Consider the following 15783-nt stretch of genomic DNA (forward strand, 5'->3'; position numbering starts at 1 on the left):
CAGCATATTGATACCGTACCCCAAAACCACAAATGATCTCACCCAGTGGTTTCATATATATGTTGAACAGGAGGGGTGAGGGAACTGACCCCTGGGGCACCCCACAGGGTCTATCCCTGCCCTCCAGTCAACACAAACTGCGACCGATCCAACAGGTAGGAGGTGAACCACCGTAAAATGGTGCCCCCCACTCCCAATTCCTCGAGTCGTCGCAGTAGTATACCATGGTCAATGGTATTGAAAGTCACTGAGAGATCTAATAGGACCAGGACAGAGGAGCAGCCCCTGTCCCGGGCCTGTCAGAGATCATCGACCAACGTGACCAATGCCATCTCCGTGCTATATCCAGGCCTGAAACCCGACTGAAACGAATCCAGGTAGACAGCTTCATCCAGGGACTGTGGAAGCTGATGTGCTACCGCATTCTCAACAACCTTCGCTACAAAGCGAAGGTTGGAGACTGGACGATAGTTGGCTAAAGAAGCTGGGTCCAGGGAAGGCTTCTTAAGGAGGGGCCTCACCACCACCTCCCTCATGGCGGTGGGAAAGAACCCCTCTCTCAACAAAGCGTTGGCAATTGCCTGGAGCCAGCGTCATGTCACCTCCCGGGAAGCCGAGACTAACCAAGAGGGACACAGGTCCAGCACACAAGTGGCAGCACTGAGTCTCCCCATAATCTTGTCCATGCCCTCGGGGGTCACAGGTCAAACTCATCCCAGATAGTCTCCACAAGATTCATCCCCGTCAACTCGCCCGAGTCTACCCAGTCAGAGTCCAAGCCTGTCTGGATCTGAGCGATTTTATCCTGCAGATACTGAACAAATTCTTCAGCCCTACCCTGCAAGGGGCCTTTCCCAGCTCCTTGGTTAAGTAAGGAGTGGGTCACCCTAAACAGGGCGGCTGGGCAGTTATCTGCGGACGCGATAAGAGCGTAAAAATGTTGCTGTTTTGCCGCTTTTATAGCCACTAAGTAGGATTGAATATGAATTCTTACTAGTGTTCGATCAGATTTGGACTGGCTGGTCCTCCAACCACTCTCGAGGCATCTTTTCCGGCGCTTCATCTCCTGGAGCTCCTCGGTAAACCAGGGAGCTACCCGGGATCGACACCAGGTCAGAGGCCACAAAGGCACAACATGATCCAAAGCCCAAGTGGCCGCCCTATCCCAGGCTTCCACTAGGGCTTCGGTCGAGTTGTGAGCAAGGGATTTAGGAAAAGTCCCAAGCTCCATCAGGAACCTTTCAGGGTCTATCAGGCGCCTGGGGTGGAACCATCTAGTTGGTTCCACCTCCTGCGGTGAGGGGTAAGCAGTATGGAAGTCAAGCCTAATGAGGAAATGATCTGACCATGACAAGGGTTGGATAGAAATATCCCCTAAATCTTGATCATTCATCCATTGCCCAGAGACAAAAATCAGGTCGAGCGTGTGTCCACCATTATGGGTGGGGTCTTGAATTAACTGAGTTAGGTCCATAGGCATCATGGAAGCCATGAACTCCCGAGCTGACTCAGATGTCTCGCCAACGGAAGGCAGATTGAAATTCCCCAGGATCATAAGCCTGGGGAAATCAACTGCCAATCCAGTTAATACATTCAGCAGCTCCGGCAGGGCCGATGAAACGTAGCAGGGAGATAGGTGCATAACAAAAAGGCCCACCTGAACTCCAAGGCCCTATTTTACAAAAAGAGACTCACACCCGCCTATCTGAGGCACAGTGACCTCCTGAGGTCTGAGACATTCCCTAATAACCACCGCCACCCCACCACCCCTGCCTTGGACTCTCAGCTGGTGAAACACCCAGAAGCCTGGTGAGCATAATTCACTAAGGGGAACACCCCCCTCATGGCCCAACCAGGTCTCCGTAATGCTCTACTCTCTTGTACGAGGTCGTAAATGAGGGGAGCCTTATGTACCACGGACCTGGCCTTAAGCGACACCAGGTGGAGACCAGGGTCCTGTAATCCCGAGCACCTAGGGGTGTGAGAAGGATGATGAGGGTCGGAATGTGCGATCGCTCTTAAACAGCGGACCCGCGTCCCCCGAACATAATTTGGCCCTCGGCCTCCACCATATTTGCCTCTCCCACAAACAGTAGAGATGGTGAACCCCCCAATGGAATGGCTTAATGTCTCCCCCGGAATCCCAACCCTTCCCAGCACTCTCGACCTGCGCCCATTAGTTAGCTTTGGCCTGTGCCCTGTGCCCTGGCAGACTCCCCCACCAAGCTGTCTGAACCATCCAAATCAACCCCCCGCCCCCTCTTAAAATTTGATTTAAAAACCTCTGTAAGAAACCCCTAAGAAGTCTCTTCTTCGCATGCCACGGTGTCCTGTCATGAATGGTGGCATGATGCCACAGTGTCCTGTCATGAATGGTGGCATGATGCCACAGTGTCCTGTCATGAATGGTGGCATGATGTGCGATGTATCTGGCGACAAGTAGCTGTAGAAGAAGCCAGACAGTGCCATGACAGGTGTTGGGGCATTTGAAGGTTGGCTGCAGTGGTCCTAATGTAAGCAGGTAAGACGTCCCCGAGAAATAAAACCTGATGCCTCTTTTGGAGGCAAAAAAATATAACACTGAGTCTTATTTTGGGGGAAGCACAGTAATTGATAAAGCATGAATGGGAAAATCTCTATGTTCATTCATTCTCATGGTCTTTTTTTATTCTGAGATTTCATATCATGCTTTTCATATATTTCAGGAAAGGCAACAGAATGATATTCTTTTTATATCAAGTGTAATCCTTAATTTGCTTCTCTTTCTTCTTTGTTACTAGGACTAATCCTATCCATTTTGGCTCAAAACCTACTAGCACTACCAATTTGGGTATGTGAGACTCTGTATCTGCTTGTTTTCCTCCCATCCTTAAAACTCTTGAGCAGCATTAAAGGGGAGCACAATGACTGAAATAGATGTTCGCTTATGAAGTACAGGCATAAACAGCAAACAACAGCATTTATATGTGTCCTTAACTTATTTTGAGCCCAAAATGTGAAACATTTGTCAAATAAGTTTTGCCCCATTTTACAACCCTTGTTGCCACCATTAAGTGAATTACTAGAGTTATTAAGTTAGTAACCCGGCTTTTAAGTGAATCTGCATTCCTATTGACTTTGCTTATCACACAAAAGGTGATCACATGACCTCTGGACACTGCAATTGTCATAAATATGAGTCAGTCGCTAAGCATCTGATTTTTGATCATGTGATCACAGGGGTGTTGCAATGGTTGCAAGTGTGAAAAACGGACATAAGTCACTATTTTCAGTGCTGTTGTAACTTCAAATAGTCACTAGATGAATTGTAAGTCAAGGACTAGGTGTAATGGAAAAGGCAACCTTGACATCAAATGCTTACCCGAGCCAGAGTTGTAAAGCCCACATCTGTAAGTTGGGAACAACGAGCTACCTCCAATATCCTACATGGAAAATAAATAGATGTACCAACAAATAGTTTTAGCATTTAAAACCCACTTCTGAAATCTCAGAAAGCCAGTATGAACTAAAGAATACTTTTTAAGCCTCTTATTCCAAAATAGGGGAGATGTTGAATTCTTCCTACTACCATTTCATGGGATTCTAGATACCAGAATTCTAGCAAGAAAATAGAATACTAATAGAAGAAAGAAATATGACAGTATAAATTTCAGAAACAACTTGTTTGCTTTTTATGACTTATTTCTAAATTTTAATATTTTTACTATGTTTCCCAGCACTGGTACTGAAGATTTTTCAGAAACAAAAATCTCCATTCCTGCTTGCTTGCCTTTCTTAGCTAAAGAAACAACTTTTAGCTGAGTAGTTTTGTCATCTATCCCTTCATTTCTCCCATATGTATCACTGTCCTGTCTTCATTTAATTCTCAACAATGCTTCATAAACCTGTTTTAGGGTAAATTAATTTTGTTCATTCTCAAACATTCTCCAATCAAAATTATCTTAATCAATTTATGGAAGAATCACACTTGTTTCTGAATGATAAACTAGCTTCAGAAAGGGAGAGGGACACAGTTCATAATAATATAATGAAACTATTCTATGTAGTGGTTTTATGCTTTCCCCTCAAAGAAATGGGATATATTCTAAACATAACATGCTTACATGCTCCTATATTGTCCTGTGGACGAAGAACTGGTTACTTACCTGCAAATGTTGTTCTTCAAATACTCTGTGATTCGACACACATAGTTTGCGTGCCTCCACCTAGCCCCTTCAGAGCCTTCCAGAGCTTACAAATTTGAAAGGAGCCCCATCCTCACATGTACTATATGACTATGCACTGTTCTCACTGAACCCTCTCAGTTCCTAAGACTGTTACAAAAGACTTGAAGAAACATTAAGGTCATTTGAGATGAAACAAGGTAACATGGTGAATTGTGTAAATTTGCAGATGACTACTGTAAGAACTATAGTTACAGGTAAGTAAGCAGTGCTTTATTATTATTATTATTTCTCTCATTCACATTTAGGCATATAAAACTTCTTATATGGAACAGAATCTGAATGACATATGGTTACCAAAGCAAGGAAAGCCCTTCCAAGGACTGCATCTCACTGTAAGTTTGAGTCCATTTTTACGTTGAGTAAAGGTGTAGGCCTGAGAGTAAGTGGCTGCCCACATAGCTTCAGTAAGGTAGTGCTCTAGCCTAGGGAAATATTCCTAGTTCTGCAACACTCTTGATAAGTATAGACTGCAAGAGGCAAAGCTGGTAACTCATAACAAGCCTACATGGTTGCTATTATCAATTAGGAGAATACTGTCAGGAAAGTACTTCCCTTTAGATAGGCATTAGAAAGTCCTGAATGAACTTTTTTACATAGTAAAACAGGCATTCAGTTCAGGTAAAAAGTACAAGTGTCGTGGGAAGAATGAAGCAGTGTTTCTAATGGTATTTAAAGTCAGGGGGGAAAAAGATGGCAATAAAAATTCCAATGTTAAGTGAAACACTAAGGCTGATTTTGAAACAAAAGAAAAATAACATACAATTTTATTCTTGATTATTCAATGTCTCAGCATAAAAAAGCTATTTTGAAGATGAGATTAACAGGAAGAGTAATCATGGGTTCAAAGAATATAACATAGAGAGAAGAAAGCAGGAAAAATGACAGAGAGGCTTTCCAAGCAGTGCTTTGTAAATAGGCTAGAAAGTAAGTATTTTCCCATAAAGAGAAAAAAGGAGACGATAGCCACAAGATACATTGTCACTCAACAGAGAAGCAAATCTCATTGCTTTAAATGAAGGGAAAAGATTGAAACGTGATGGATCTGATATTATCAGAGACTGAATTGTTGTTTCTCAGCAGAGATTTCCATTTAGCTGTAAAGGAAGCCTATTTGTGTGAGCTCTTTGGTGCTGGTGTCTGAGAAAGCCACAAGAAGGGGGTAGGGGGTGAAGGGAGCCTGTAAAACTTTCCCCCTTTACTATGTATCTCAACTCTTCCAATTGCCTATCAATTAACACAAAATGTTGGAACAGTTATTCCCAATTCTCTGGTTTGACCTGCCTCATGAACAATTTTTTTCAGTTCATCCTTTTCAAACTAGTCAATTAAAGCAAGGTAATTCTATCCCATATCTCCAGTACATAATTGAAAATCTCTTTTGCACTCAAAAATACTGCAGTTGCTGTTATTCTTGAAATCTCTTTATGAAGTTTGTTGCTGGAGAGGGGTCCCTCCCGTATCCTGGACCCACATCATGAAGGTGATTACCAACACCTTGAATTACATCTGGAAGCACACTGGCAACCAGTGCCACCCACAGAGCAGTGGTGTTAATGGGCCATTCTTGGGGCTCCAAAACTGACGGTACTGCTACACTCTGTACCAGCTGTAGCTTCTGGATGCTCTTCAACTGTAGCCCCTTGTACAGCATGTAGCAGTAGTCCAATTGCAAGATGATTAGGGCTTGAATGACTGAGCGCAGGGACTCCTGATCCAGGAGAGGCTGTAACTGAGGCACAACCTGAAGTTGTGCAAAGCTCTCTTAGCCACAACTGCAACCTGCTCTTCAAGAAGAAGTTGAGAGTTCAGAGAAATACCCAAATTGTGGACTGGATCTGTCTGGGTCACTGCCATGCTATACAGAACTAAATATGTCAAAATCCTGGTTTTTCAGAGTTCCATACACCCAAAGCCATTCAATCTTTTCAGGATTCAGTTAAAGTCCCCTAGCCAGGCCCTCGCAACCCCCGAGGCCCTATGAGAGAGCAGAAACTGCATCACTTGGGTCACTAGGGGTAAAATAGAATTGAATATCCTCAGCATGCAGAAAATACTTCAACTCATGGTAATGGATGACCTCACCCAGTGACTTCATGTAAATGTTAAAAAAAGGTGGAGGGAATACGGAGTCCTGCGGCAAGCATGGCCGTGGGCTGTATCTTTCACTTCCTATTAACACCAATTTTGATCAGCCTTGAATAAAGAAGCACAACCAATACAATACTGTGCTGCCCAGCTCCAATCCCATAGTTGGCCCAAAAGGATACTCATGCTGAAGGTATTGGAGGCCACTGAGAGATCAAAGGGAGAAAAGATGGTTGCATTATCCCATCCTGCTCTTGCCAGAGATTATCAACAAGCACAACCAATACCAGACCTCCAGATCTAAATCCTGACGGAAAGGGGTTCAGATAATCTGTTTCATCCAGAACCCTCTGAAGCTTTCAGGCAGCCACCTGTTCCATTATCTTCCCTAAGAAGGGAAGATTGGAAACAGGATGAAAATTGTTCAAGAAGATGGGATCAAATAATGTTTTTTTAAGGAGTCATCATTTGCAAGAACTGCAATTGGTTCGAAATGACTGAATTATTCAGACAGTTGTGGCAACTATTCACATATTACACCATTTGAAGTTTAAACATGGTAATTTCCATAGCTTATTGGAAAAAAAAAACACAATTTACCTTTCTCATGATTTGTGTTAGGGGATAATTGGTAGTTGTGTATTTAATATGCCTGTCCTGGGAAACTCTGTCTTGTTTTGAGCTCAAAATGTTCCCAAAATACTTGAAATAGCTAATTACACCTGAAAACCATGTTTTGCACTCAAAACTGAGGGGTATGTTCAAAGCTGAAATGGTTAAATTTAAAAACATTTTGTACATTCTTAATCCTGATATTTCTAACTGATGAATCCTAAGGAGTTTTGAAGATTTGAGATTAAAGAAAATGTAAATAAAAGGTAAAGTATTTCAATAATAGTGAAATACGATTGGCTCAAAGAATATGCAATACAGTGATAGTCAAAGCTGAAAGGATTCAGTAGGAGTTCTGCCTGTCCTCATGTCTAACAAAGTCTAACAAAGGACAGAGTATCCATCAAACAGTTCTGTAAATTCTAAAATGTTCCAAACAGGCACATAGTCTATATGTATGAATCTTAGAGACCAGGAAAAAAAAAATCTACTTACCTAAGTTTTGGACAATTTTGCCCTAATGCATTCAAGATGGCATCAGTGATGTTGGAACAGCCGGAAGCACATAGAGATTGCAATTTGTGGCATCCTCTACATATTGTAATGAGGCCATCATCTGTTATTTGCTAGAAAAGGAAAGAAAGTCAATTATTTATAGCAAGAAGCACAATTGGGGCGATGCTGTGTTCAATTTTCTCTGAAAATTCTAAAATTAAATGTTAAAAACTATTTGCTGGTGAAACACTTGGATGAGTGACTATTTGGCAACTATCTTATGAAAAACCAGAATGCCAACTGCATACAATCACCTCAAATCAGTTCTTTTTTTGGATAAAGATTCCATTTTTGGCATCACCACAAACTGGTTCATGATAATTTCTTGGAAGAAAAAATGTGCTTGCTCTTTCAGATCTTTTTATACACACATAAAAACAGTCTATATTTTAACACACGTGGAAAACAAAAAGGAGACAAGACCACAAAGCATGATAGTTCAAAATAAATATTTTCCCAGCCTATTCAGCAAACAAACTTTGAAAAAAATTCATATACAAGGCAAATGAAAGCCTGATAGATTTACCAGATCAAATGCTAATATCAAAATGGTTTTGGAAGATTTTTCAAGATATTAAAGTGATATTTATTATATAAAAATGTGAAGAAATAGTTGCCAATTTGAGTGTTTAGAAACATTTAGTCATTGAATGGAGTCAACCAAAGTCTTCAGAATCTGGGCATGGAAAAAAATACTTTTGCATAGTCATTATAGTGACAGTGAATATAGTGGTTTTTGGAATGATTGGTCAGAGATCAGAAACTAGGTCATAAAAGCATTTGGGCCAAAATCCCCCAATTCAAAATTCAAACTATGCTAGGAAAAATGACAGCTGATAGAAGAGATTAGGCATGGAGTACCCACATGATTTTAAAACAAAAAGTGTCAGAAAATAAGTCTTACAAAATCTCTCTTTTTAAATGGATTAGTAGAAAGAGGGTAATGGCGGGATAGATGCAGTTTGAAATCAATGCAAGTAAACAACTACAAGGGAAGGCTTATTACTATAATAAAAACTTTTCTATTTCAAAATTGCACAAGCCTACATGTGTGTGGACACATGCACAAACATACACACTTATTAATCAGTAGATTGTTGTAGAAGCCTTGCTACCCAATAATGCTACTTAGATGTTGTTTCCACACTTGTTTTCTTGTGTAAATGAGAAAAGCAGGTGAAGCACCAAGGGATTCAGAAAGCGCAGCATGAATTCTTAATCCTGGAAATTTGATTGGCTTGTTTGAAATTTGGGGAATACATAGGAATTGCGAAAAATGACTTCTAGGAGAACTTGTTCATTTACAAAATAACTGCCCTAGAGAATTTAATCAATTAGTCAGATACCTGCTACCTACTTTTTATTTCACAATCTACCGTTATCCTTTTTTTGGTCAATAGATACATTTGGAAGCAAACGAGTAGACTGCAACCATCTGTTATATTTATGGGGGCCATTGATGGCTCAAAAGTATTCTTGGAACCAATATGTTTTTATCTGCCCTATACCATACATATGTGCACAACACACACATGCGTGTGCACACACACATGTAAAATGGTCATAGGGGACAGAAAACTAGAAGGATGTCATAGGAATAATAGAATGAGAGATAGTGCCAGTGTTAATTAGGCTTCCTAACCATGCAGATTTGCCAATTAAATAATCCTATGATTTGTTCCTAAATCTACTTTATTTAAGGCTTGATCCCTTTTTTCCTTAGTGATCCTAATTCAGAATATGAAGGCACAAAGTCCACCCTCTCCCTGCCCCCCCCCAAATGGTAAAAAATTACATCTGTAACTATGATAAGAAAATCAACTGCCTAGTTGATGAAAATACTAGTTGAACTAGGATAATATAATGTACAGATTTTGACCAACCTATTCCCTCTGGCTCATGTTATTGCTCACATTTTAAACATTTTCTTATACCCCATATTTTTCCACTATAAAATAAATTGTCATTCTGCTAAGCCAATACTGATAACATAAAACATTGAATATGGTATGGAATAGGTAATTTACAAAGCTTCCATAATATAAGAAAGGAGAGAAGACTGGGTTTATAAAGGCTAACCTCTTACCAAGCATGTTTGCAAATTCAGAGTCACTAATTCGGGACAGTTTGCACCAATGTATTTAAGAGCTTCATCTTCCAGCTAAGAGAAAGACAGAAATAGAGAAAATAGACAATTTCCTAGGTCTCTTCATTGTACTTTTCACTTATAGCATGAATGGGCAATATTCAGTCAATCATGCTTTTCTTACTCCTGCTGCCTCATTAAGATACCAATGTTGTAATTCACAACAAAAGCCAGAAATTTGGTGATATATTTCAACACAACACAAAATAATTTTTCTTTTACCACCCTACTTTAAAAAAAAAAGCAACTGATCCCATAAGAAACTGAAAATGTTGTTATACCCTGTTTCCTCGAAAATAAGACCTCCCTGGATAATAAGCCCAATCGGGCTTTTGAGAGCATGCACTAAAATAATCCCTCCCCCGAAAATAATCCCTCCATGAAAATATTGCAACACAGCAGCAGTCATGAGGTGACTACACTCGCCACCTCCTGCACCTTCAAAATAATAAGATATCCCGGAAAATAAGGCCAAGTGCTTATTTCAGGGGTCAAAAGAAAATAAGACCCTGTCTTATTTTGGGGAAAACACAGTATGATTAGCCTCCTTCCTGCGGCTTTTAAATTTTGAGTATACGTTGCTGAAAATAAATCTCACTCACTTGTGCATCAACTTGTCAAAATTATAGCAGTGCTGAAAAAATAACTTTGTGAATATACAACTTTTACAGTGTCTTTCTATAACATGTTCACTATTATGGGGAATACACATTGAAAGGAATGTCTATTATTAGAAATCCTGAATGTGTTTGACAAATAACTAATGCTATCATGTATAGAATAGAATAGAATTCTTTATTGGCAAAGTGTGATTGGACACACAAGGAATTTGTCTTTGGTGCATATGCTCTTAGTGTACATATTTTTTTTTCCATTTTAATGTACCCATTTCATTTCCCATAGTTGAGCCCAAAATTACCATTGCTAAGCAAGAGAGTTGTTAAATGTATTTTGTCCCATTTTTGACTTTTCTTGCCACAGTTGTTAAGTGAACCACTGCAGTTATTAAATTAGTAATGCAGTTGTTGAATGAATTTCGCTTCCCCATTAACTTTGATTGTCAGAAGGTTGCAAAAGATGATCCCAGGACACTGCAACTATCAAAAATACATGAATTTTAATCATGTGACCAAGGAGATACTGCAATGGTTGTAAGTGTGAAAAATGATCAAAAGTCAAAGTATCCAGTATTATTTTAACTTCAAATGGTCACTAAACAAATGGCTTTATGACTATCTGTAATCCCTTCCTCTTTAATGACTATAAATACAAATATAAATTTCCTTTATGCAGATTATCCCAGTGCCAGAATGAGTATTTAAAAAGGCAGGAAATGGGTAAAAAGGAAACCTATAGTAAAATAGTAAGAACCAAACAGTCATATGATTTCCCACATTAACAACTTTATCTAGTGATTGAATTGCCAGTCCTAATTGTGATCGCTCAATAAAGATCATCAATCACAAACACCAAATATGTATGATCTCTGGCTGCAATCAAATTTCCCATATGAGACATATGAGTAAAACAACAAATGCTATCATATGAGTGTAAATGCTATCCAAAATTTATTTTTCAAAAATAATTTCACTATTAAGGATTTCAAGTCACATTTTATTTCCAAGGGAAAACAAAGATGTTTTCCACAAAATACACACACAAAAATACACATTATTTTTGCAATAATGTATTTGAGTTACAGCCCTTTTCATCCCCCACAGATGAAAATGTGATTAAAAAATATTAGAATGTGCAGAAATGAATAGATTAACAATTAAAGGAAAGGAAAAATCTAATTATTATAATAAATGGGAGCTATTTTATTAATGGTTAGAGAATAAATATGAAAATAATGTATCATAATGTTAAATAAATTAAGAAAAGAAATGTTGTAATAATAAATATGTTGAGTTTTAAGTACTGGTATTAAAATAAGAATATATATATAACAAATATGTGGTAAGCATTAACTATTATGGCACAAAAAATGTACCCAAACAACACGATTTAATGAATGATGAAAAGTTTGTATTAAAAGAAAATTTAAAAAAATGGGGGAGGGGGATATGATAGCACCAGACAAAGGGGGATGGGTGAACTTACAACTGATTTGCAAAGTTGCAGCGGTCAGTATCCCTGCAGTCACATGATCAAGATTCAGGCATTTGGCAATTGGATTGTAATTACAATAGTTCTAATGCCCTGTACTCTCTCTTTATGCCCTTCCCTGCCTGCTTCTCACAAGGCAAAGTGAATGGGGAAGCCATTAGCAGGGAAGGTTGCAAGCTGCTCCTGCCACTTTTTCTTTGAGATCCGGGGGCTCACCCACTGCATAACACATGCACCAACTCTCCTCGTACGCCTTTGCACCAGAACCAGCTCAGCATTTGCCCGTATATTTCATTTTGTCCCTCCTTTGGCATCCTTTCTGTAGTGATTCCATTCATTATTTATTTGATATTAGTGTAACTCTTATGCTGTGGTGGGTTGTCCTGCAGCGAGTTGGGCATGGTCAGTTGTCTCATGGCAAGTTGGCTGCAGTGAGTGGCAGCAAGTTGTCATAGATCCTGCAGTATCTACATTTGGTCGTAGTCTGCAGCATCCCCCACCTGCACAAACTCATATCTCATCACAGCACTTCCCCACCCAACTATATTTTACCACAAAAGCCATCTCTACCTGGTCACTTTACATAACATTTATCTGCCCTCTGGCCTCTTTCTAGACTGCCTGAGGAAAGGCTTGTGGTGATTGGGACTGTAACCTCCTGCCAACTTCCCCAATTTTGCATGTTGGGAGCTGGTAGGAAATTGCAAGTTGCAATCACATAAGGTCCCTGCTTAATTATGTGCAATCCTTGCTTAAAGATGGCAACAGGGACTGCTGGGACTGCTGTTACTAAACAAATGCAGTCACATGATGTTGCATTTTAGGTCCATATCTTTTGGTCCCAATTAGTATTGCAACCCAAGGACTACCTCTAATGTTCTGATTTAACGAACAAATTGTGCAAACTATATTTTAACCGTTTTGGATAGTCTGAGATGACAGAACAAAATAATAAATATATGAATAAACTTGTTTCTTTAGATTTATTATTTATTTTTTATTCAATTTTCAATGCCTCATATGTAAGTGATGAGACATTGTATGAAATAAATCAGCCAATCCAGTTTTCCAGGCTACTGAACTTTCTGAACAAATCCAGCCAATCCAAATTCAGCTTTCTAGACTACTGATCTTTCCGTGGAGACTTGTACAGTACCTGTGTACAGCCTTTAAGAAACAGAGCTTTGAGTCCACCACAGCCTCTCACCAAATTTTGGATGCCATCTTTTGTCACTTGGTCACACCACGAGATATTGAGTTGCTCTAGTAGAGGGCACCCCTCACTGAAGGGGAAAAGGGATGAACACAGAAAGAAAATGCAGGTGTACATATTAACTCTAAAGATAAACATCTTGCTTCAGGAACCAAGGTGGGTTAACCCTTGCTTATGTTTATTGTTCTAAACTTATTTATCTAATGTTCTAAATGTTAACAGTTTTCTTCTCTGACACAGCCTTAATAGACAATCCAATTGAAAGCTATAGCTGGAACAAACAGAATAGCTATAGAAATAGGGCTGAAGAAAAGATATTGGCCTGTTTTTGCATTCTTATTAGGGATTTGAGATGAGAGAATCTCTGATTTGACTCATAATTCTCTGTTGGCATATTTCTTATAACATTTCCAATGTAAATCTTGTTGATCATGGCTTCTGAAAGATTTATCAAAAATCTAAAACTTATGAACTGTTCTGGGATCAGAAAACCATTTACTGGCATACAAAAAGTCTTCCTGTGTCCTGCTTATCTGAGTCTCAGGAGCTACATTAACTACAAAAGAACCACATATTTATTCCTTCAAGATGTAAACTGGGCCAACTGCATTACTATTAGTACTTGGACAAGGAAGAGAAGAAATGCATTGCAAAGGCATCTGACATATTTAAATCAGAGATAATTATTATGAGTCTACTTTTATTAACCTTATTTAGGTGATTAGTTTTATGAACAATCTGAACACTCACCTCAGTGCTTTCAGTGACAGGTTGGTTATTGATGTGCAGGAAGCTAGATCAAGATGCCGTAACTTTGAGCAAAATTTACTAAGGCTAGTGCATGTACTGGAAGAAAATAGAATACCCACAGGTTCATTTTATATTTTATTTTAAAAAGTAGGAAAAAGCATTGGAGACATTTTCAGATGGATGACAACAGCTAATTCTAGCAATTAAGATATTGTGCCGCTATTCCATCTTACCTTCTTCAATGATTTTCTTGTGACAAGAAATAAAAATAAAAATGGTTGAAAACACTGGAAATTTACAAATGGGAGATAACACTAAACTGAGTTGCAATATGAAGAGATGGAGATGGCAGTAGTATGTATGGAAATTGGTTGAGGGTGTACTGGAGGAGTTTGGCAGAGGGAAATTTTTGGATGTTGATAGTGGTTTGTGGAAGTGGAGAACTGTATCAAGAGGAAGGCAGGCATGATAGGCTTGATGACAGACTTGAGAATTGGTAGAGAAGTAGAAATGTGGAGAGATTGGAAAAGAAAGAAAGAATGGATGGATGGATGAATGAATGAGGGTACTGGTAAAGAGATTAAGATGAGCCCTGCCACTAATCTATTCTAATCCCATTCCTAAATCCTTTTTTAATCATGAAATAAGAAATAGAACAATTACATGAAAATACCATATTTAAGCAAACTAACAACAACAAAAAAGGACCAGGGGGAGGCGGACAGGGAAGACCATTGGGAAGAGGAATCATAGTGCAATCTTATATATGTCTCCTCAGAAGACCAGACTAATTTCCAATGAAGTTTACTCTCAGTTAAGTGCTATAAGACTGACATTTTAAAGAGCTAATGCAATATTTCAGAACTCCAAAACAAAGATCACTTACGCATCTGTAATCTTGGTGCAGCCATTTAGATTCAACACTTCAATATTTCTGCAGTTTTGTGCAAATATCCTTCATGCAAAGAAACATACATTCTTTCAGGCTTTTAATGAAAGGTTTTATCACATGATTTGACTTTTTAAAAATCTCATATGCACTGAAAAGTAAAGCTAGCAACATCAACTTTTAGTAGAATTTTGACAATATGTAGGGAGAAAACCCAGTTTTTTAAGAAGCAAAAAACAAAAACCATGAAACATAATTATATTGAAAATTTGTATCAATGTTGAGCACCTATTTTTAAAAACCACAAATGTAGGAATTCAGAGGTTATGTATCATATAACCTCTAAAAAATAATGCAGAGGTGGGGAATGATTGCCCCTTTATGACTTGACTTGTGAACTTCAACTCCCAGAACACCTGGGCCAGCATGGGCCATCATTTCCCACCCTTGCTCTACTGAGATAACCATAACTGGATTGAAAGGTATTTATTTTAGTTACTTAAGCAATATAACAGATACAGTATATCCTACCAGGAGTGAGTTGAGGACGCATCAGACAGAAACTATATAGGTAGTCCTCAACTTACAACAGTTCCTTAGTGACTGTTCAAAGTTACAATGGCACTGAAAAAAGTGACTTACGACCATTTTTCATTTATGACCATTACAGCATCCTCATGATCACGATTTACATTTGGATGCTTGACAACTGACTCACATTTATGACAGCTACAATGTCCCAGAGTCATGTGATCTCCTTTTGTGACCTTTTGACAAGCAAAATCAATGGGGAAACCAGATTCACCTAACAACCTTGTTACTAATTTAACAACTGCAGTGATTCACTTAACAAATGTGGCAAGAAAAATCGTAAAATGGGGCAAAACTCACTTAACAAATTTCTCACTTAATAACATAAATGCTGGGCTCAATTGTGGTTGTAAATTGTGGACTACCTGTTATGCTATACCTGACAGCCTATGACTTCATCTTAATTTAACGTTTCTCAATCTAAGATGAGAATTCTATGCTTATTCAATTATAAGCATATCTATAGGCAGGCCATGAAAGCAAGTATTTCAGTTTGCTCCAAATTCATTCTTCTAGATAAAGCTGAAGCCAGTCTGTGTTTTTGTGCAGAATATAGTCCATTCTCCCATAATTTTGGTTTTAGATTTATATCTAATTGTTCTCAATA

The 15783-nt window shown here is 38.8% G+C and overlaps 1 protein-coding gene across 9 annotated transcripts in view; it reads right to left on the bottom strand.

The window, feature by feature from the left end:
* Nucleotides 1-15783, bottom strand: part of FBXL20 (F-box and leucine rich repeat protein 20) — a 61515-nt gene that overhangs the window by 11445 nt on the left and 34287 nt on the right. For 8 of the 9 annotated variants that reach the window (XM_032235821.1, XM_032235812.1, XM_032235817.1 and 5 more), the window contains 6 exons: nucleotides 14583-14651; nucleotides 13697-13792; nucleotides 12890-13016; nucleotides 9565-9639; nucleotides 7419-7549; nucleotides 3362-3422 (listed from right to left, as the gene is read on the bottom strand). In XM_032235821.1, coding sequence (XP_032091712.1) covers nucleotides 3362-3422; nucleotides 7419-7549; nucleotides 9565-9639; nucleotides 12890-13016; nucleotides 13697-13792; nucleotides 14583-14651 — 559 coding nt within the window. Of the gene's footprint in view, nucleotides 1-3361; nucleotides 3423-3698; nucleotides 6700-7418; nucleotides 7550-9564; nucleotides 9640-12889; nucleotides 13017-13696; nucleotides 13793-14582; nucleotides 14652-15783 lie in introns of those variants that run through there. The other variant, XM_032235819.1, reaches the window with a different exon arrangement.

This window comes from Thamnophis elegans, chromosome Z (assembly GCF_009769535.1).
Source record: "Thamnophis elegans isolate rThaEle1 chromosome Z, rThaEle1.pri, whole genome shotgun sequence".
Lineage (NCBI taxonomy): Eukaryota > Metazoa > Chordata > Lepidosauria > Squamata > Colubridae > Thamnophis > Thamnophis elegans.